This window comes from Callionymus lyra, chromosome 19 (genome assembly GCF_982586985.1).
Source record: "Callionymus lyra chromosome 19, fCalLyr1.hap1.1, whole genome shotgun sequence".
Taxonomy (NCBI): Eukaryota; Metazoa; Chordata; class Actinopteri; order Syngnathiformes; family Callionymidae; genus Callionymus; species Callionymus lyra.
In genome coordinates, this window is record NC_141836.1 from 6,618,187 (window position 1) to 6,638,692 (window position 20,506).

The 20,506-nt window shown below is 44.6% G+C and overlaps 4 protein-coding genes across 5 annotated transcripts; 1 reads left to right on the top strand and 3 right to left on the bottom strand.

Annotated features, from left to right (window-relative positions):
• Window positions 1-143: 143 nt before the first annotated feature.
• troap (trophinin associated protein) lies at window positions 144-3,916 on the bottom strand. The gene is made up of 12 exons (XM_087781045.1): window positions 3,776-3,916; window positions 3,046-3,247; window positions 2,497-2,977; window positions 2,382-2,428; window positions 2,036-2,311; window positions 1,929-1,971; window positions 1,783-1,859; window positions 1,624-1,704; window positions 928-1,035; window positions 663-870; window positions 416-585; window positions 144-320 (listed from the first exon to the last, which is right to left on the bottom strand). The coding sequence occupies exons 1-12, from the start codon at window positions 3,832-3,834 to the stop codon at window positions 219-221; spliced, it is 1,854 nt and encodes a 617-aa protein (XP_087637171.1). The 5' UTR covers window positions 3,835-3,916; the 3' UTR covers window positions 144-218.
• A 1,228-nt stretch (window positions 3,917-5,144) lies between these two features.
• stat6 (signal transducer and activator of transcription 6, interleukin-4 induced) lies at window positions 5,145-13,976 on the top strand. Of its 2 annotated transcripts, none has more exons than XM_087781103.1 (21): window positions 5,145-5,359; window positions 6,815-6,872; window positions 6,988-7,123; window positions 7,181-7,325; window positions 7,383-7,463; window positions 7,520-7,688; window positions 7,762-7,862; window positions 7,950-8,098; window positions 8,178-8,294; window positions 8,357-8,524; window positions 8,655-8,748; window positions 8,805-8,927; window positions 8,992-9,084; window positions 12,632-12,835; window positions 12,894-12,988; window positions 13,043-13,176; window positions 13,227-13,376; window positions 13,438-13,498; window positions 13,556-13,627; window positions 13,712-13,789; window positions 13,855-13,976. In XM_087781103.1, coding segments are annotated over exons 2-21 (2,220 nt in total). In that variant the 5' UTR covers window positions 5,145-5,359; window positions 6,815-6,871; the 3' UTR covers window positions 13,904-13,976. The 2 variants fall into 2 exon arrangements, with proteins under 2 accessions (XP_087637229.1, XP_087637230.1); XM_087781104.1 differs by having other exon boundaries at window positions 13,230-13,376.
• Window positions 13,977-14,845: 869 nt separating this feature from the next.
• Window positions 14,846-16,483, bottom strand: LOC148059187 (lens fiber major intrinsic protein-like). The gene is made up of 4 exons (XM_087780819.1): window positions 16,124-16,483; window positions 15,899-16,063; window positions 15,753-15,833; window positions 14,846-15,031 (listed from the first exon to the last, which is right to left on the bottom strand). The coding sequence occupies exons 1-4, from the start codon at window positions 16,481-16,483 to the stop codon at window positions 14,846-14,848; spliced, it is 792 nt and encodes a 263-aa protein (XP_087636945.1).
• Window positions 16,484-17,327: 844 nt separating this feature from the next.
• LOC148059188 (prostaglandin E synthase 3-like) lies at window positions 17,328-20,402 on the bottom strand. Its single transcript, XM_087781057.1, has 8 exons — window positions 20,272-20,402; window positions 19,369-19,482; window positions 19,213-19,282; window positions 19,052-19,150; window positions 18,850-18,939; window positions 18,743-18,787; window positions 18,641-18,668; window positions 17,328-17,855 (listed from the first exon to the last, which is right to left on the bottom strand). The coding sequence occupies exons 1-8, from the start codon at window positions 20,277-20,279 to the stop codon at window positions 17,842-17,844; spliced, it is 468 nt and encodes a 155-aa protein (XP_087637183.1). The 5' UTR covers window positions 20,280-20,402; the 3' UTR covers window positions 17,328-17,841.
• Between the last annotated feature and the right edge of the window lie 104 nt (window positions 20,403-20,506).

A 20,506-nucleotide genomic window follows, 5' to 3' on the forward strand; every position in this document is an offset into this window, starting at 1 on the left:
ACACACGTACACACGTACACACACACATGCACGCACACACACGCACACACACACACACTGCCCTCTCACAACCTAGAATCCACCTGCAGGCGACAGCGAGAGTCACTCTCGTGAGGTTACTTCTTAAAACAACGTGACTCGTCTTCCAGACTTTTTTTTTTATTATTATTATTATTAACAACATGAAATTAAACAACACTGATGATCAACAACAGTTTTTAGTCGTGACTCGGGTCTTGTTGGGGGACGTCTGCGGGACTCTGATCCTGTGGCGACGGCGAGCGGGCCGAGCTGGGATCCCACTCAATAGGAACGAAGGTCTGAAAAAAAAAAAAAAAGAGTAGAATTGACGACTCAATTCGTCACATGACCAGAGGCCAACCAAACAATGAATGGCGTCAGGCCAGGTACGCACCATGGACTCCTCATGCAGCAGTAGAGAGGCGACCGGGTTCTGGCCTCGAGGCCGCAGGGCCGTGAACTCAGAATTGTTGTTGCACATGTATGTGGAGACCTCCTCGTCCAGCAGCAGATCCTCCAGTAGGGGGCGTCGTTGTCGTAGAAGTGCAAGACTGTGAATTGAGTCTGAAACAAGAGCGACAGATTTTTGAGTTTGATCGGTGGATCAGAACCGGCCCTCCAGCCCTCGACCCCCTTGTTACCCGTTGGTGGTTTGAGAAGACGCGCCACAGAAGGGGGCGCCGCACACGTCAAAGGTTCTTTTAGCCGTCTGGGCTCAAAGTGTGAACTCCTGAAGGTCTTTTTACCGGTCGAGAAGAAGATGACCGAGTCTCTCTGCGGGTGCTGCAGGAATGGTCCAGACTCTTCCGGACTTCGGACCGGGCTGGTTTCCTGCACCTCCTGAAGGCGCTGCAGATGGTTGGAGCGTCAACTATGAAACTGACCCAACTGTAAACTTTGACTTACCAGGGGGGTTGCAGAGAGACGCTCGTCCTGGTCCTCATCCTCGTCCTGTCTCTGGTCCCGTTTCTGTACCTTGTCCTGACAGTCCTCAAAAAGTCTCTGGACCACTTCCTGCAGACCAGACCACATTTAGAGGCCGAGTTTTGAGGACTTGTACTTGGTATCATGACGAGTTTTCTAAATAGGTTCGTTTTTGATTCACAAGGTTCTGAATGGATTTATTAAGATTCCAGCCCCTTATCGAAAATATCTCAACTGTGTTACAATGTTACAACAGTTCTACTTCATACATGCTCTTCCCTCCTCAGGCCTAGGCTTTTGAGGGCAGAGCACACATTCGTAGAACCAGGGTTACAATTACCCTTACCACTCCCACTCTGCTGTGATTGGTCAAGCATCGAGGTTTGTCACTGCCCGTCATCAGTCTCGGAAGTCTTAAATTACTAGGGACTCGTTGTGCAAACAAAGCGGGCGTGATTAGAGCTGGCTTGCAGAGGAGCAAAGACCATTATAACGTCACGTTTACGATCTCATAGCCTCTCGTTCGCCAAGATTTCAGACGCGGGAGGACTTTATTAAGACTTAAAAACATGGTCATGACGAGGGACTTACTGCATCTTGGACAGGACGACTTAAACCTTTAAAAAATGCGAGTCAGGAGAACATAAGTCGGCTCTCAAGTTACTATCTATTACTGACCTCTTTTGGCCGCTGCTGGGTACTGCAGCTCCTAAGTGCTGGTGACTTGCAGGACGGCGTCCGTTGCGTCAAATGTAACCTCTGAGGAGGATAGATGATCATGAGGAACCAGGACATGTAAGGCACATTCTGTAGGCCAGTTAGTGGAGAGGAACTGACCAGGGAGGACATGGGCTTGTGCCTGGTGTCCGGGACTCTCTGTGGGCTCCGCTTCAAACCGGGGGTTAGACACGACTCTGAGGAACATCAAGAAGAAACCTGAGCACTCGTGAAGATGTAGGAGGAAGACGATCAGGGGTCCAGACCTGCTTGTTTGCCGCCTGGCTTTCTGATGGGAACTCTCTGGGCCTGAGGGCGGACAAAGACGGGTCAGTTTTCTCATGTCTAAACTGGGTCGTTTACGAAGACTTACAGTGCAAATGGACATCTTCCCTGAGGGTGTCTTCCCCATCGACTTCAACCCTTCGTTAAGAAGAATACTTCGGAGAGCTGCAGCGTCAGGTGTGAACTGGACTTGGGTCCTCTCCTGGGTCCTCTCCTGGGTCCTCTCCTGGGTCCTCTCCTGGGTCCTCTCCTGGGTCCTCTCCTGGGTCCTCTCCTGGCCCTTCTCCTGGCCCTTCTCCTGGCCCTTCTCCTGGCCCTTCTCCTGGCCCTTCTCCTGGCCCTTCTTGACTGGCACCCTTTGTGGCTGGAGAACAAGACATCATAAGCGTAGCAATGGTAGTCTTGCAGACTTCACGCTTTGAGGGTTAACTTACGCCAGTGCCGAGTAGCTGGCGTGCTGCGGGAGACTTCTTGGTCTTATCTGAAACAGTACAAACATGGGTCAGCTGATTGTCAGAGAGTCTGGGGTCACCAGGTCAAGACACTCACAGAGAGCCAACGGAGTCTTTGATGGATCTCCTACACCGGGATTGAACTCTGTGCTGTTGCTATTGCAGGCCGGGGTCTTTAAAGGGAAAGAGGTTCCACCACCGATCGCAGGCGTCGCACTGGCCTGAGGCTCGTTCTTGATCCGTATCACAGGCGCTGCAGTGACCGGAGGCTCGTTCTTGGACTGGATCACAAGCGCTGGAGTGACCGGAGGCTCGTTCTTGATCCGTATCACAGGCGCTGCAATGACCTGAGGCTCGTTCTTGGATTGGATCACAAGCGCTGGAGTGACCGGAGGCTCGTTCTTGATCCGTATCACAGGCGCTGCAGTGACCCGAGGCTCCTTCTTGAGCTGTAGAGTGTGAGTGCCAGATTTCATCAACTGTGTCGGACCGCCACGGACAGTTCTGGAGCCTCTAGGCTGTGACAGATTGAAGGGGACCGGCCTAGTGGTCCGTTTGCTCTTCTTCAAAACTTTGCACTGTAGTCAAACATTCAGGGTCAGAAATGCATTGCTTGAAACCCTCAAACAGAACCAGAACCACTGACCGTCAGAGGCTTGTCCTCCCACCCGAAGAGGGACTGCGGATGGACCGACTTCACCGGCACCGGCAGCCGGCTCACTTTAGGTTTAAAGGGCTTCATCTTGTCGGAGTTGAAGTTCAATGGATCCTGGTTCTCACGGTTGTCTTTGTCAGGTGCTGACCCAGTCCTGATGGACTTCTGGTCTTTGTTGCTCACATTGTTGCATCTGAGTGAAGACACACAACAACATCTTTGACTCACAACAACAGCTTTTCCTCACAACAACATCCTGGACTCACCACAATATTCTTGACACACAACAACATCCTGGACTCACCACAATATTCTTGACTCACAACAACATCCTGGACTCACGACAATATTCTTGACTCACAACAACATCCTGGACTCACAACAATATTCTTGACTCACAACAACATCCTGGACTCACAACAATATTCTTGACTCACAACAACATCCTGGACTCACAACAATATTCTTGACTCACAACAACATCCTGGACTCACAACAATATTCTTGACTCACAACAACATCCTGGACTCACAACAACATTCTTAATTCACAACAACATCCTCGACTCACAACAACATTCTTAATTCACAACAACATTGTTGACTCACAACAATATTCTTCCATCAGAAAAGAGTGAGACGAACTGAAGTTTATTGTGTATATGACGTGAAGCTGCGGGACGGACTTCTCTGGAGCCAGACACACTCGGGTTCACTCTCACCTCAGATCGTGGATCTGTTCTCGGGTCTTTTGTCGCAGGACTGCCAGTGAGTCGGTCATGGTGTCTCAGAGAAGAAAGTAGTTTTGAAGAGTCCAGGGAAGAAAAGAAAAAAGAAACGTCGAGCCCTCGACAACTACAGCGGCTCACGGACAGTCATCAGTCGAGTGGCGACTTTAAAGCTCCGGAGTCAACTTCCTGAAGTTCATATAAGGCGGGCTTCACAATTGGACAGCGAAGAACGACGCCAGCCAATAGCTGAACAGAGATGTTCCAAACGTCACTGTGTTCGACCAATGAGAACACGGGCTTCATAAACAGCTCCATGACAACCCCGGGAAAAAAAAGTTTGCCGCGAATCCCCTTTTGTTTTTGAGCAGACGCTGACTTTAGTAGACAATTGAACTGACTTTGTGTGCAACACAGAAGTTCGTAAGAAGGAAGATAAATCAAATATTTATACATGATAAAAAAAAGACGCAAAAACAAAGCAATAAATCTGTAAATGAAAGTCGAAATGATTAAATGTTTTATTTATAATTGTGTAATGTATTGTCCTTCATACTGGAGCTCCACATCACAGTTCAATGAAGAAAGTAGGAAGAAAAGTGTTTGAACAAAAAAAACAACAGTTGGTTTAATTGTATTAATTTTGTTTCATATAGTAAGTAAGTAAGTTAGTAATTTGTATTTATATAGCGCTTTTCCAGACCAGGGTCACAAAGCGCTTAAACAGTCAAAACAATACTCAATAAAAATATATACTTTAAAGGTCAAGATAACACTGAGAACAACACAGGAGTTCTAGAAAATCAAGAAAAAGCCTGAACAAATAAAAACGTCTTAAGATGTTTCTTGAAGAGTCAGTAGATCATAAAACACAGATGAAGATCGTTCCAAAGCTTAGGAGCAACAGAACTGTATTGATCCCTCAGGAGGTCTCTTTCGAGGAATTGTTTATTATTAATTTATTAAATTAAATAGTTTATTATTAAATTATTAAATTCAATTATTAAATTATGGGTAGGGCATTTATTTCTAAATTACTCAATCCACAAAAAACGTTTCAAGAGAAAAAAACATATTTTCATTGAAGTGAGAAAAAGTTACAAACAACGTCAAGCGCTTTTCTGGAGCCATCAGCGCCCTCTGCTGGTTACTTAACGCAAACAGACCCTTAAAAACTTGACAGTGGGTTCCTCTGAAGGTTTGTGCTGGACTTAGGGACCCTTCAGATGGACTTCAGGACTTCCCACGACTGTCCATCACAGGGCTGTGATCGGAAAGGAAGTTGGTTCTGTTCTCTGATGTCACATCAGTCCACACTTACGGGAAGTGAGTCAGTGACTCCACCCACGATCGTTCTCAGGAACTCAATTTCCGTTTGTTTTCTCTGTCGACTCCTCGAAAGATTCAGTTCGCACCCCCTCGGTGGTCTGGAGTTTTTAATCCCCCCAAGAGCAGCAGCCGCGCGTCCGAGCGATCAGATCACGTGACCGCTCGGCGGGGCCAATATTCGACTCGTCGATAAGGTGGTCGACAACGCTCCGGACCCTCCTCCGCGTGGATGTTGTGACCCCCTCGATGGTGAGTTCATCTGCGGGTCATCTGGGTTTAGGTGCGGGTTTGACACCGCCGGAACATTATGACCACCTTGGTGACGTGTTGTTGTTCTGGTGCATCTCAGGGGTCCTATCGGTCCACCCGTGACTAGAGAGACTTGTGGGTTCACTGAGACTCTGAACCCTGATAGGGTGGTACCATAATGATGATCAACTGTACAATCTTGTTTATTTTATATACTTTCATTTTCTACCGCTGGAGCCTATCCCAGCTTCATAGGGCGAGAGGCAGGGGACACCCTGGACAGGACGCCAGTCTGTCGGAGGACACACAAAGACAGACAAACTCAATATGTTTTGTGGAAGGATTTTATGTACATGTAGTATTTTTTATGGTTTATTTTGTGAGATTTCAACTTCTATTCAATCTTTATCGTAGTTCTTTTAGGGTTTATATTTCAATAAGTGTGTATAAAATAAAATGGTTCTTTTTTTTTAGTTATAATTGACATGCAAATATTCATAGTGTTCATTTTCGTGTTGCAATTACACTTCTGGCAGTTATTACGTCCTCCACGCATAAACGAACAATGAAATCCTGAAGCTGATGTTTGGACATATTTTGGTTTCAAAACAAATGAAAGCAGCTACGACTTCGTCAAGAGTCATGTGGTCTGTAAATACTGCAACACCAGAGTCAAGTACTCGACAATACTACACATATATCCTTGTTACTACTAGGGATAAAGATTATTACTAATTCATTAATCGATAGTTGTTTCATCTTATCGATCGAAAATTTTACCGTAAAGAAAAAATGCAAATCATATTTCATAATCAATTATTTATTCTGGGCTCACGTTTTGGTATCAAACATATTCCGAACAGAAACATTGGAAACATTTATAACATAAAAAATACATTCCTGAACAGAATAATACAATAATAATGGCGATACGATACCTATCACGATATATCGCAATATATTGCGATACTGTAGGAACAACTATATATTGTTCCTTTTAAAGAAACAACACTTTTTCTGGCTTTTACAACAAATAAATTAACAAGTACTTTCTCTAATCGAATGTGAAAGTATTTGTAGGAAAGTGCTTCTCTAAATATGAACAAGAAATGTTAACTTATATAAACAATGAAGTGCATTAACAGTCTTAAACAACCTTGATCAACATGCGATATCCAGTATGTCAATGTTTCTTTAGTTATTTTAAAATAAATAAAATCATTTGATCTGTCATTAACAAGATTTAAAAGTAAGTCAATTGTTTAACGGTGTTATGACTAAACTAAACTGCTTCAATGTACTTTTGTGTCATCATCGATCGTCCTGAAGTTTGTGAAACTTAAATTTACTTTCATGCGTCGACTGAAAGTTTCTCTCGTCTCTACAGAACAGCAAAGTTAACTGCTTCGTTTTTGTTTCGTCTTTCTTGTTTCTTCGGTCGGCTCATGTTCTTAGTGGTGATGCTTCTCTAGATACGACCGATGGCGTCTTTGTCAACATAGACCGACTTCAAGTAAGTCCAGACTGCACTCCGTCTTGCCCTCTTCGTTCTCTGCCGCAACCCTATCCTCCACAAGTCCAGACCTGGGCAGGTCTTTGACTTTTGTTGGTTTGTTGGACCTCAGCAGTGATGGCCCAGTGGACCCACATCAGCCAGCTGATCCAGCACCTGCCCGACCACCTCGTCAACCAGCTCTACCCTGCGGACCGCTTCCCCATCGAAGTCCGTCACTTCCTGGCCGATTGGATAGAGAAGCAAAGATGGTAGCCGCTGCCGTCCTGGTCGCCTCACCTTGTTCTGACCAGGCATGTTCTGCTCAGGGACATCTTCAAGGCGGACAGCGGGGAGCAGGAGCCAAGCGCCCGGGCACTCCTGGATGAGATCATCATTTCATTGCAGTCTATATCCCAGCAGAACACCAACGTGGTGGACCGGATGAAGCTGATGCAGATCAGCAAGAACCTGGTAAGAAGAGCCTTGAGCTGGACCTAGGTGAGGGGTTTAAACAAGTGTTTGTCCCAGAACGCGTTCCAGCAGTGCCCCCTACAGTTTGCTGTGATCGTCAAAGACACTCTTCAGAAGGAGCGAGAACTGCTGCAGGGGGTGAGGATCTACTCCGGGTACCATTGTAGTCCAATTAAAGACTGTGTCTGTGACAGACCTCCCAGGCGCAGCTTCAGTATCCACCCTCAGACCGCACCTTCTCCAGCTCCCAGGATGTGGAGCAGCTCGTCTCCAAGGTTCTGGAGGTCCAGTATCTCAGGCAGAACATGCACCAGATGCAGGAGGACCTGAACTGGGACCGGCAGAACTACGAGTCTCTCCAAGGTTTCACCGGAACCATCAGTCCTTCCTGCCTCGCCTGTGCCACCTACAGCTCTTGGTTTTGTTGGTTCTGCAGGATCCCTGCAGCCTGGCAGAGTGGACCCAGTAAACCCCAAAATCCAGAGTCTCCAGAACCACATCCAGCAGCTGCAGAGTAACATGGAGACCATGTCTGGGGTGAGACTTCCCAGAATGTGGCCACTGCTGAGATGAGTTTCAGCGTATTTTCGGTGCAGTGACGAGGTCCGCGCTTGTCTATTGTAGAAACGGTTCCAGCTGCTGCAGGACTGCGTGGACGCTCTGGACCAGTGTCAGACTCGCTGCCTCGGCTTCATCAAGCTCTGGCACTGGCAGCAGTACAAGGCCACCATCGGACAGCCCTTCACCGACAACCTCCACGAGCTGCAGAACAGGTGACATTTCAACAGCCACGCCAACGTGAACAGAATCTGAAGCCGGGCCCGGTTCTGATGGGTGGTTCTGTGGTTGCAGGTGCGGCCAGCTGCTGGACGTGAACGTTAAGCTACAACAGGAAGTGATGCTGATCTCAAAGCCCATCCCAGAACTTCAGAAGAAGCTGACCCAGCTTCTGCAGGTCCTGACCCAGAGGTACGGTCCAAAAAAAGGAGTTTTTTAACAAACAGAACCTTCTGACGTACCTTCTGTTGCAGCTGTCTTGTGGTGGAGAAGCAGCCGCCCCAGGTCATCAAGACTCAGTCCAAGTTTTCCACAACAGTTCGCTACCTGCTTGGTGAGAAGATGGCACCGGGGAAGCCCGTGGTTCTGAAGGCCCAGATAATCAACGAACATCAGGCCAAGAAATTGGGAGGGGCTGCCAGGTGAGTGGGAGTCCGGGTCTGTGGTGGGTTCAGATGAAGACAGGCAGTCATGTGGTGGTGTTCTGTGGTGGGTTTTCTCACTGTGGCTACTTCAGACTCATCTTTGATCACCTGGTGTTGGTCGTTCTAGCGGCACCGACAACGTGGGCGAGCTGATCAACAACACGGCCATCCTGGAGCACAACTCCACCACGAAGAACACTTGCGCCACCTTCAGGAACATGGTGAGTCGGACATACCAGCGGCAGGAGCTCCTTCTGACGCGTGAGCTGCTCCTCAGTACATCAAGAAGATCAAGCGCGCCGACAGGAAAGGGTCCGAGTCGGTGACGGAGGAGAAGTTTGCTCTCCTGTTCTCGTCGGAGATCTCCATCACGGGCTGTGACTCGCCCTGCAAGAACCAGGTGCGCCTTCGACCACTGGAGCGATGGACGTTGATGTTTTTGAATGAATGGTGTTTGTCTGCAGACGATTTCACTCCCTCTGGTCGTCATCGTTCACGGCAGCCAAGACAACAACGCTCTGGCCACCATCATCTGGGACTGTGCCTTCTGTGAGCCGGTGAGTTGTGACTCTCAACGTGTGTGTTCATCCGTTCAAACAAGTGTGTGTTCATGGGTAACATAACATGTGTGTATATACATTTGTGTTTATATGCATTATTTGTGTTTGTTTGTTTGTGTCATTTTTTGTTTATATGCATTATTTGTGTTTGTTTGTTTGTGTCATTGTTTGTTTATATGTATTATTTGTGTTTGTTTGTATGTGTAAACATTTGTGCTTTTACTTAAATGTTTGTGTTTGCTTGCATGTATAAATGTGTGTGTTTATGTGTAAATGTTTGTGTATGCTTGCATGTATAAATGTGTGTGTTTAAATGTATTAATGTTTGTGTGTGCTTGCATGTATAAATGTGTGTGTTTAAATGTATTAATGTTTGTGTATGCTTGCATGTATAAATGTGTGTGTTTATGTGTAAATGTTTGTGTATGCTTGCATGTATAAATGTGTGTGTTTAAATGTATTAATGTTTGTGTGTGCTTGCATGTATAAATGTGTGTGTTTAAATGTATTAATGTTTGTGTGTGCTTGCATGTATAAATGTGTGTGTTTAAATGTATTAATGTTTGTGTGTGCTTGCATGTATAAATGTGTGTGTTTAAATGTATTAATGTTTGTGTATGTTTGCATGTATAAATGTTTGTGTATGCTTGCATGTATACATGTGTGTGTTTAAATGTATAATGTTTGTGTGTGCTTGCATGTATAAATGTGTATGTTTTAATGTATAAATGTGTGTTTATATGTATAAATGTTTGTGTATGCTTGCATGTATAAATGTGTATGTTTATATGTATAAATGTTTGTGTATGCTTGCATGTATAAATGTGTGTTTATATGTATAAATGTTTGTGTATGCTTGCATGTATAAATGTGTGTTTATATGTATAAATGTTTGCGTATGCTTGCATGTATAAATGTGTATGTTTATATGTATAAATGTTTGTGTATGCTTGCATGTATAAATGTGTATGTTTATATGTATAAATGTTTGTGTATGCTTGCATGTATAAATGTGTATGTTTATATGTATTAATGTTTGTGTATGCTTGCATGTATAAATGTGTATGTTTAAATGTATAAATGTTTGTGTATGCTTGTATGTATAAATGTGTGTGTTTATATGTATAATGTTTGTGTATGATTGCATGTATAAATGTGTATGTTTAAATGTATAAATGTTTGTGTATGCTTGCATGTATAAATGTGTATGTTTAAATGTATAAATGTTTGTGTATGCTTGCATGTATAAATGTGTGTGTTTATATGTATAAATGTTTGTATATGCTTGCATGTATAAATGTGTGTTTATATGTATAAATGTTTGTGTATGCTTGCATGTATAAATGTGTATGTTTAAATGTATAAATGTTTGTGTATGCTTGCATGTATAAATGTGTATGTTTAAATGTATAAATGTTTGTGTATGCTTGCATGTATAAATGTGTGTGTTTATATGTATAAATGTTTGTATATGCTTGCATGTATAAATGTGTGTTTATATGTATAAATGTTTGTGTATGCTTGCATGTATAAATGTGTATGTTTAAATGTATAAATGTTTGTGTATGCTTGCATGTATAAATGTGTATGTTTAAATGTATAAATGTTTGTGTATGCTTGTATGTATAAATGTGTGTGTTTATATGTATAATGTTTGTGTATGCTTGCATGTATAAATGTGTGTGTTTATATGTATAATGTTTGTGTGTGCTTGCATGTATAAATGTGTATGTTTAAATGTATAAATGTTTGTGTATGCTTGCATGTATAAATGTGTTTGTTTAAATGTATACATTTTTGTGTATGCTTGCATGTATAAATGTGTGTTTATATGTATAAATGTTTGTGTATGCTTGCATGTATAAATGTGTGTGTTTAAATGTATGTTTGTGTATGCTTGCATGTATAAATGTGTGTGTTTATATGTATAATGTTTGTGTATGCTTGCATGTATAAATGTGTATGTTTAAATGTATAAATGTTTGTGTATGCTTGCATGTATAAATGTGTTTGTTTAAATGTATACATTTTTGTGTATGCTTGCATGTATAAATGTGTGTTTATATGTATAAATGTTTGTGTATGCTTGCATGTATAAATGTGTGTTTAAATGTATGTTTGTGTATGCTTGCATGTATAAATGTGTGTTTATATGTATAAATGTTTGTGTATGCTTGCATGTATAAATGTGTGTTTATATGTATAAATGTTTGTGTATGCTTGCATGTATAAATGTGTGTTTATATGTATAAATGTTTGTGTATGCTTGCATGTATAAATGTGTGTTTATATGTATAAATGTTTGTGTGTGCTTGCATGTATAAATGTGTATGTTTATATGTATAAATGTGTGTGTTTATATATATAATGTTTGTGTATGCTTGCATGTATAAATGTGTTTGTTTTAATGTATAAATGTTTGAGTATACTTGTATGTATAAATCTGTGTTTAAATGTATGTTTGTGTATGCTTGCATGTATGAATGTGTTTGTTTTAATGTATAAATGTTTGTGTATGCTTGCATGTATAAATGTGTATCTTTATATGTATAAATGTGTGTTTATATGTATAATGTTTGTGTATGCTTGCATGTATAAATGTGTTTGTTTTAATGTATAAATGTTTGTGTATGCTTGCATGTATAAATGTGTTTTAATGTATAAATGTTTGTGTATGCTTGCATGTATCAATGTGTATGTTTTAATGTATAAATGTTTGTGTATGCTTGCATGTATAAATCTGTGTGTTTAAATGTATGTTTGTGTATGCTTGCATGTATAAATGTGTGTTTATATGTATAAATGTTTGTGTATGCTTTCATGTGTGTATGTTTATATGTATACATGTTTGTGTACGCTTGCATGTATAAATGTGTATTTTTATATGTATAAATGTTTGTGTATGCTTGCATGTATAAATGCGTTTGTTTTAATTTATAAATGTTTGTGTATGCTTGTATGTATAAATGTGTATTTTTATATGTATAAATGTTTGTGTATGCTTGCATGTATAAATGCGTTTGTTTTAATTTATAAATGTTTGTGTATGCTTGCATGTATCAATGTGTATGTTTTAATGTATAAATGTTTGTGTATGCTTGCATGTATAAATCTGTGTGTTTAAATGTATGTTTGTGTATGCTTGCATGTATAAATGTGTGTTTATATGTATAAATGTTTGTGTATGCTTGCATGTATAAATGTGTATGTTTAAATGTATAAATGTTTGTGTATGCTTGCATGTATAAATGTGTATGTTTAAATGTATAAATGTTTGTGTATGCTTGCATGTATCAATGTGTGTGTTTATATGTATAAATGTTTGTGTATGCTTGCATGTATCAATGTGTGTGTTTATATGTATAAATGTTTGTGTATGCTTGCATGTATAAATGTGTGTGTTTATATGTATAAATGTTTGTGTATGCTTGCATGCATCAATGTGTGTTGACTGTATAAACTAGTGCGTACGTGTACATTTGTGTTGGTTCATGGAATCACAAGGTGGCGTCAGGGTGTTTATTGTGAGGATGTTTGTCAACAGGACCGCGTTGCGTTCGTGGTTCCGGACAGAGTCCCGTGGCGACAGATGTGCAGCACGCTCAACAGCAAGTTCACCTCGGAGGTGCAGACTCTGCGTCAGCTGGACGACTTCAACCTGCACTTCCTGGCTCAGAAGATCTTCGACAAGCCGGACTTTAACGGAGACTTCAGCAACATGATGGTGTCGTGGTCTCAGTTCAACAAGGTACCGGGACACCTGTGGGCCTGTGGGACACACACCAAACCTTCTTGTCCCGTCACAGGAGGTCCTTCCGGGTCGACTCTTCACCTTCTGGCAGTGGTTTGAAGGAGTGTTAGAACTCACCAAGAAGCACCTGAAGAACTACTGGAGTGACGGGTGAGGACCTCCTCCTCCAGCAGAAGCTTCTGTATCTGACGCCGTTTCTTTCAGACTCATATTTGGCTTCATCGGGAAACAGCATCTCCATCTGATCCTGAACGATCGACCCAACGGAACATTCCTGCTGCGCTTCAGCGACTCGGAGATCGGCGGAATCACCATCGCTTACGTGTCGGCGAACGACAGTAAGAGCCTCCGTCCTTCCTCCCGCCGCGATCCAACGCTCGTCTCTCAGCAGGCGGACGGATGATCCAGAACATCCAGCCCTTTTCCAAACGGGATCTCGAAATCCGGAGTCTCGGCGACCGCATCCGCGACATCAAGGAAATCACGCATCTGTACCCGGAGTTCCACAAGAACGACGTGTTCAGAAAATACTTCTCTGGTACGCTTTTGGACTTCTGATCCCAAGGGGACGGGTCGCTCACTTGTGCTCTTCCATCCAGAACCGCAGCAGTCTCGGGCAAAGGGCTACCTCCCCTTCTCCCTGGCTACCATCGTGGTGAAGTGAGTTGGTTTCTTTGGAGGGGGTGTGAGAGGTTTAAGAGCTGAGCGTGTTAACAGGAACGACTCGGAGCAGGACACCAACATGGCGGCTCAGCTGGACACTTCCACCAGTTCCCTCGGCTTCCAAACGTGAGTCCGAACATTAGGTCTGGGTCCTGGGCGGGGGGGACGGGTTGACCCGACTGTTTCCCCGACATTTGATCTTCCTCTCAGGCATCAATTCCAGCCGATGATGGAAACTTCGCTCAGTCCGGACTTCAGCTCCAACGCGACCTTAGACTTCGATGACATGTAGGTGGAAGTTCTTCTGTGTCCCAGCAGGAAATCCTCTTCATCCTCATGCCCTCTTCTTCCAGGGCCCTGATGACCAACGCGGACCTGGAAAATCTGCTCAACTCCCCCTAATGACAGGAAGAGCCTCTTCAACGCATTCCTCATTATTCCACCTTCACAATAAAGCTTTTTTTTTTTTTTTAAATCAGTCGAGTTATTTTGGGTCCAGAAGAGAGAGAGAGATGTTCTGCCCAACCAATGGTGCCCCGGACCAGAACTACCTTCAGTTGAAGTTGTGTTTGTCACGCGTACAAAAGAGGAAAGCGTAGCCGCAGGTCACATGATCCAGAGAAAAGTGATTTTAAAAAAAGATCTTTATGTACAAACTCACACCCGTCACAGAAAAGCAGAAAAAAAAACAGAAGCCAGAAGAAGTCGGTTTACACCAGAACCGCTCCAGTCCGGCACCGTGGCTCGCTCGCTCAACAACCCACAAGTCATCATCCCACTCCAGAGGAGCGAGGCATCAAACTGGCGACCCATTTGGGGTCAACTATTATCATGTCAAAAATGATCTACTGAAGTTTTGACACACACACTTCCTGTCATGTGACCATAGCAAATTGTGATGTCAACATTTCCGCCGACAATCGAGTTCACGAAAAAGGAGTGTTTGACCTGGAACACAACAAGTCTGCTGTGTAGTATGACGATCACAACTAGAGACCTGCACCAACAATTACACTTCTCCACACACACACACACACACAACACCACATCCACACACATTTTCAAAGATTCTCTATCACACAGAACCACAGGTCCAAAGTTCTAATGAAGTTCACTCTCAGACTGAAAACGGCAAAGAAGGTAAAGACACGTGGACCCGATGAGTCAGCAGTTTTTGAGCACCTGGTCAGTCTGGAGGGTCCGACCTGGACGCCCCCCCCCCCGGCAGGTTCTCTCTGTGGAAGTCTCTGTGCAGCGGTCCGGAGAGCGAGCGCTCTCGAGGGCAGCAGAGGTATTTGAGTGGAGCGAAGGATGGTCCGGGTCAGGAAGGAGGAGCTTCGGGTTTTATAGAGCTTGGGTCTTCAGCTCGATGGGGTCTCCGCGGGTCTCCTGTTGACCTTCGCCCTCTCGGGGTCGCTTTCCCTTCAGGGTGGCCAGTCGGTCCGAGAGACTCCGGGGTCGAGGGAAGAGGATGAAGTCGTACAGCAGAGCGCCGATGCCCCCTCCCAACAGAGGTCCCACCCAGTAGACCTGCCAGGAAGTAGACACAGTCACGTTTGAGATGGAAGCGAAAATGAATGAGTCATTGAAAAAACAAAACAGGGGGATATGTGAATGAATTATGGATGGATTAATGAACAAATGGATGGCTGGATATACAAATGATTGAGGGGTAAATTAATCTATAAATAAAGACAAGAAGGATGGATAAACGATTGAATGTTTGGTGGTAAACAAAAGAAGGATGGAAAAAAGATGAATGGGTTGATCAGCGGATAAATGAACGAATTATGAATGAAGTCATAAAACATGAATAAATATGTAAATGGATTATTGTTGCATGGATGACTGATTGAAGGACGGATGATGGATGGATAGATGAATGGATGAGGGACTACGTTGAAGCAAACAAATGATTATTGGATGGATGGACAGATGAACAAATGAAAGACGGGTTAATAAATAGAAGATGCTTCACTGAATGAAGGTTGGATGAACGAGTGATCTAAGGCTGAATAACTGTGAATGGATTATTGATTGAGTGACGGAAAAATAGATGATGGATGATAGATTAATGAATGGATGGATGGATAAATAAATACATGCATTGAAGATGGGATGGATGGAGATATGGATCAATAAATGGATTATAGATAAATGAATGGATGGAGAGATGGATACATGAGTAGATGATGGAAGAGATCATTTTCATTTGAACTGATCCTAGCGGACACTGCAGGTCCAAACTCACCCAGTGGTTCTTAAAGTTCCGAACCATCACGGCCGGAGCGAAAGACCTGGCCGGGTTCATGCCGGCGCCGGTGTAGTACATCTGTGTCAGAGACAGGGGGCAGTATTAACAGCCTGTGTGAGACAGTGGTCAAGTTGGTTTCTCACCCCGAGAAGGTGACCCATCAGGACGGAGAAGCCGATGGCGAGAGCCGCGGATCCCAGGCGACCATTGCGACGCTCGTCGGTCACGGCAAAGATGCAGACCACCAGCTGCAGGCACAGGAAGACCTCCATGGTGGTCGCCATGCCCAGGCCGATGCCGGGCTGCAGCTGGACACGAGGATGGACGTTTAGTGGAGACAAACTCTGGAAAGGAAAGTTTCATCTTACTGTGTTCAGCGCCAGGTTCCCCCTCATGTTGGTGGGCGTGACCCCGTACAGCACCGCGGCTCCGGCCAGACCCCCGAGACACTGGGCGACCATGTAGAAGACGGCGCGGAACAACGACACCTGGGAGCCGAGCAGGTACGCGAAGGTGACGGCGGGGTTGATGTGGCCCCCGCTGATGTGGCCGATGGACTGGATGAGGGTCGCGGCTGCCAGGCCGAAGCAGAAGGCCACGTGGAGGACGTTCTGGGGCCCGGGGCTGGAGCGCAGCGAGGCCCCGAGACCGAAGAAGACGAAGAACATGGTCCCGTAGAACTCTGCGAGGACCGCTCGCCAGAAGGACATGGACTTGAACTCCCACATTTTTTTTGATTTTAAAGAAACGACCCGAGACTCAAGAGTGTGGAACAGAAGTGTGGCCCTCGAGCATCTGTTGACTCCGATCTTTACACACGGATGGACTGAGCAGGAGACAAAAATCCAGCATCCCTGGCAGACCCTCCGTCTCTGTACCCGAGCAACAGGATCAGGAGCTTTTTATAACAACCAGGGGGATGCGGTGGGGGTGAGGGGGGGGTATTGGGGCCCCAGCTTACAGCCGGGATATGCGAGTGACATCAATGAACTCTTTACACTTGTGTGATGGGTCAGGACCGGCTGGACCAAGTCTAAAGTGTCCCAGCTGCAATAAGCTTAAATCTTGGGGGGGCTCAGTGACCCCAGATCCCCTCTACTGTCAGACCTCCACCCGGGGATCAGTGGTCGTGGGCCTTCTGGTCATTTCACACACACACATACACGGGTCACACTTTATGTAGCGCAAGGTCCACTTTGAGTGTTGTCACGGCAACCTGTGGCAAACTTTCAACTTTCTGGGAATGAATGCATGTGACACCGTAAGACGTCTTCTGTACTGATCTGGTCCATGAGATCTCAGACTGGGGGTCCACAGTGGAGGTCCCGGGGACAACCAGAACTGATGACCCTGCAGGTTTAATGTGGACAATGGGAAAATCCAGAGTGGGCAGGAAAGCGCCGCGAGCCGGTCCAGGCTGAGCTGCTGCTGAAAGCGGAACGCTGAGCTCGGCGATTATTTTGGAGGCAAAGAAACGCTGCGGTCGACAGTTGGTGTGTTTGTTCGAAGATTCTCTGGACCAACACTCGTCAAGCATTGGGGGGAAAGTGACGGAGAGACGCACACGAGAAGGTGAGGGGTCAGAATTTATTGAAGTTGAACACACAAACCGACACAGAATGTGGAGACAGAAGCAGCTCCGGTCCAGAAATCCTCCACAAAGTTAGTCCAGTTTCAAGGTTTCCGAGGTGCGGCCGCTGTACCCCACATCCCCAGAAGAACACAGTGGAATGTCTGACATCGTCCTCCTTCCGCCACCTGTTATGCCGAGGTCGGAAGTGTCTAGAGTGAACCCACCACACCCAGAAGGTGGTCTAACCTACAGAGGAACTGTGAGGGATCCAAACCTGGACCTCAGGGCGTATTTAAACTCACCACACAGGAACCTTCCACAACAAGAACGCTCGTAGAAACCAGTTTGAAGGAGCCCAGTGTCCCTGAACACACACGTGTGCACACCCACACACACAAACACACATGCGCACACACACACCTGGATCCAGCTCTCGAGACCGGCACAGAACTTTCCGGCAGCAGCTGGTTGTGGTCTCTGGTTCATTTCTGGGTGTTTCAGGTGCTGCTTCTTCTACTTGAAGGCTTCTGATGAGAAAGTCCAACTCAGTCATGTGTTTTAGTGTGCGTGTGCTTTTTAGTGTGGGATTTTGTTCATGTGTGTTCCAGTGTGTGTTTTTATTCATGTGTGTTCTAGTGTGTGGTTTTGTTTATTTGTGTCCGAGTGTGTGGTTTAGTTCATGCGTGTCCTGGTGTATGTTTTTGTTTATGTGTGTTGCTTTTTTTGTGCGTGTGATTTTCTTTTTTTATTTATTCTAGTGTGTGATTATTTATGCATGTTCTGGTTTGTGGTTTTGTTCACGCGTGTACATTTTTCACGTGTGGTTGTGTTTATTTGTCTGATTTTGTTCATGTATACCGTATTGTTATTCTTTCTTCTGCGTGTACTCTGGTGCTTGATGGTACATGTGTTATCATGTATATGCATGTGTGTGTTCTAATGTGCATGTTCTCTTGTATGCATTTCTGTGTGTTACAGTGTGCGATTTTCTGTTTTTGGGCACTTTTTCTTGCGAGTGTTCTATTGTGTGTGTGTTTTAGATTTTTTCTCTTGTGTGTGCGTGTATGTGTCATTATGTGTGTCATCCAATTTCTGATTTGTGTGCGCTTTATCAAATGCTTTTCTAGTGCTTTTAAAGCAAGCCTGTTCAAGTGTTTGCATATTTGTGTGTAATAGTTTGTGATTTTGTTCCACAGTTTGTAAGATAAGGTGTGTGTTCACGTGTGTGTTGTATAGTGTGCGGGTTTTTGTTTTGTGTCTGAGAATGTGTCCTTGTCTGTGCATGCGTGTGCAGGTGTGTGTCAGCACTCACTTTCCTCGTCACTGTCGGCACCTTCAGGCTGCAACAGAGAGGCGACAGTTAGAGCTTCTGTGCGGAGCATCAGAGGTGGTGGATCATAAAAGATAATCAGACCTCATCTAGATCTGGCAGGTCGTCTCCTCCCATCGTGTTCATGATCTTAAAACAAACAACATGTTAACCCGGTCGGTCTAAAGGGACGTCAGCACTCGCTCGCTCACCTCGGAGAACCGGTCAAAACTCGACAAGTCGTCCTCCGACTCTTCCTCCCAGTCCTTCCAGTTGTTGAAGTCCAGACTGAGCCAGTTGCACTGAGGAGCAGAGGGTCATGTCACACTGCATTAAGTTGAACCCGGAGATGGTTCTACTGTGGCCCCTCAGGTGGATAAACTATATGGATTCAACGCCAGGCAGACTTCGTACCTTCGTCTTGTCTTTAGTGAGTCGCGGCCACGGCCTCCCGCCTTCACTTTTCCGTAGACAGCAGAGCACGGAGCGCTGAGTGTGTCTGTGCTTGGACTCCTGTGAGACCCAACATGTCGTCTTGAGTCGGCACGTGTCGGCCACACCAGAGTTCAACTCACCTGAGGATCGATCTCTCCGAACAGGTCCAAAGTGTTCTGCTGCTTGACGTTCTTCGGTCCACTGACACAGCTGTGGAGTTCCACAAAGTGTTCAATAATGTCATTGATATTATCATAGGATTGATTTTGTTTTTGTCTGCACACGGGGACACTCGCCTGAACTGGATCTTGGACTTGTCAAAATCCACGGACACGTCTCTACTGTCCTCCACGCAGAACTCGATGAAGACCGCGTCACGTCGGTCGTACCACTTGGCTGCTGCCGGCTGCCTGGAGACGAACAGATGTGTCAGGATGGATGTTTTTAATGTTACGTGGCGTGACAATATAAACCAGCACTTGTCACACCCGTGTCAGGTGTCCACCATTTCAGTGCCCACTAGATGGCGCTGTAAAACCCCTTTGAAAGGGTATGCGTGGACCTTTTTTTTTTTTTTCTACATGGACACCCTGTGGCAAAAGGCAACGGTGCAGACGAAACAATTCTCGCCACAATCCATGCCTACTCTGTTGCGAAGGTTTAAGTTAAATTTGCGAAGTCAAAATACTTAACAAAATTTGATAACATGATAACGACTTTTTCCACTGTGAACTGATACTTTGATGGATTTCTTCAACAGTAGTTTTTTTTTTGTTTATTATATATTTATAAAAAAAACTGCATTCATTCGTTGAATGTCCACGTAAAATGTATATTTTGAAAATGAGTGACAGTTACAAACCCAACAATGAAGTGGATTCGTTTGACAGTTTGTCTCCGTTTGATTGACAGCTCAGCTACACGCGAGCGTCACAGACGCGACAGCTTGTTTTGGGAGGGAAAGTTGAGTGAAAATGACTGGGTTTTTTGGGGTTTTTTTTGGCTACCATTGTGTCCGAAGCGTCACGTCAGCACATAGAACAACGACGAGATTTATTCGCTCCTAGTCGGGTTGAGTTGAAAGTTATTCACGCCAGTTTGCAGACAGGAGGCGTGAGCCGGCTAGCTCGAGTGCTAGCTCAGATGCTAATGGAGAACTGACTCCATCAGCCTCGCAGTGACAATTCATAAATACTTACATCGTCATCGTGCGTCGTTAGAAAAGTCACTGCTGTGTCTGGTGATCAACAAAAAATGGACTTTTCATGCGATTATTATCATTGAAAGATGCAAACGGATTATCTACGGGCACACGCTGCTTCGTCAAGTCTCGCGAGAAATGACACGTGAAGCTGGAGCGGAAAAAGGAAGTAGAGAAACAGTGACACATCTTTTAAATTTGATTTATTTATTTTAAATACATTTGTGGTTCAC

Excerpts from the sequence above, each read along its gene's own strand:
- troap (XM_087781045.1), bottom strand. The coding sequence starts at position 3,834 with ATGACCGACTCACTGGCAGTCCTGCGACAAAAGACCCGAGAACAGATC. Across the intron at positions 1,860-1,928 it reads GCCAGGCGGCAAACAAGCAG|AGTCGTGTCTAACCCCCGGT; the intron begins GTCTGGACCCCT and ends GATGTTCCTCAG. Across the intron at positions 1,036-1,623 it reads CCCAGCAGCGGCCAAAAGAG|GAAGTGGTCCAGAGACTTTT; the intron begins GTCAGTAATAGA and ends TCTGGTCTGCAG.
- stat6 (XM_087781103.1), top strand. Across the intron at positions 8,928-8,991 it reads ACTCGCCCTGCAAGAACCAG|ACGATTTCACTCCCTCTGGT; the intron begins GTGCGCCTTCGA and ends GTTTGTCTGCAG. Across the intron at positions 13,377-13,437 it reads GTTCAGAAAATACTTCTCTG|AACCGCAGCAGTCTCGGGCA; the intron begins GTACGCTTTTGG and ends TCTTCCATCCAG.
- LOC148059187 (XM_087780819.1), bottom strand. The coding sequence starts at position 16,483 with ATGTGGGAGTTCAAGTCCATGTCCTTCTGGCGAGCGGTCCTCGCAGAG. Across the intron at positions 16,064-16,123 it reads GGAACCTGGCGCTGAACACA|CTGCAGCCCGGCATCGGCCT; the intron begins GTAAGATGAAAC and ends CCTCGTGTCCAG. Across the intron at positions 15,032-15,752 it reads GGAACTTTAAGAACCACTGG|GTCTACTGGGTGGGACCTCT; the intron begins GTGAGTTTGGAC and ends ACTTCCTGGCAG.
- LOC148059188 (XM_087781057.1), bottom strand. Across the intron at positions 19,283-19,368 it reads AAGTCCAAGATCCAGTTCAG|CTGTGTCAGTGGACCGAAGA; the intron begins GCGAGTGTCCCC and ends GGAACTCCACAG. Across the intron at positions 18,788-18,849 it reads GTTTTGACCGGTTCTCCGAG|ATCATGAACACGATGGGAGG; the intron begins GTGAGCGAGCGA and ends GTTTGTTTTAAG.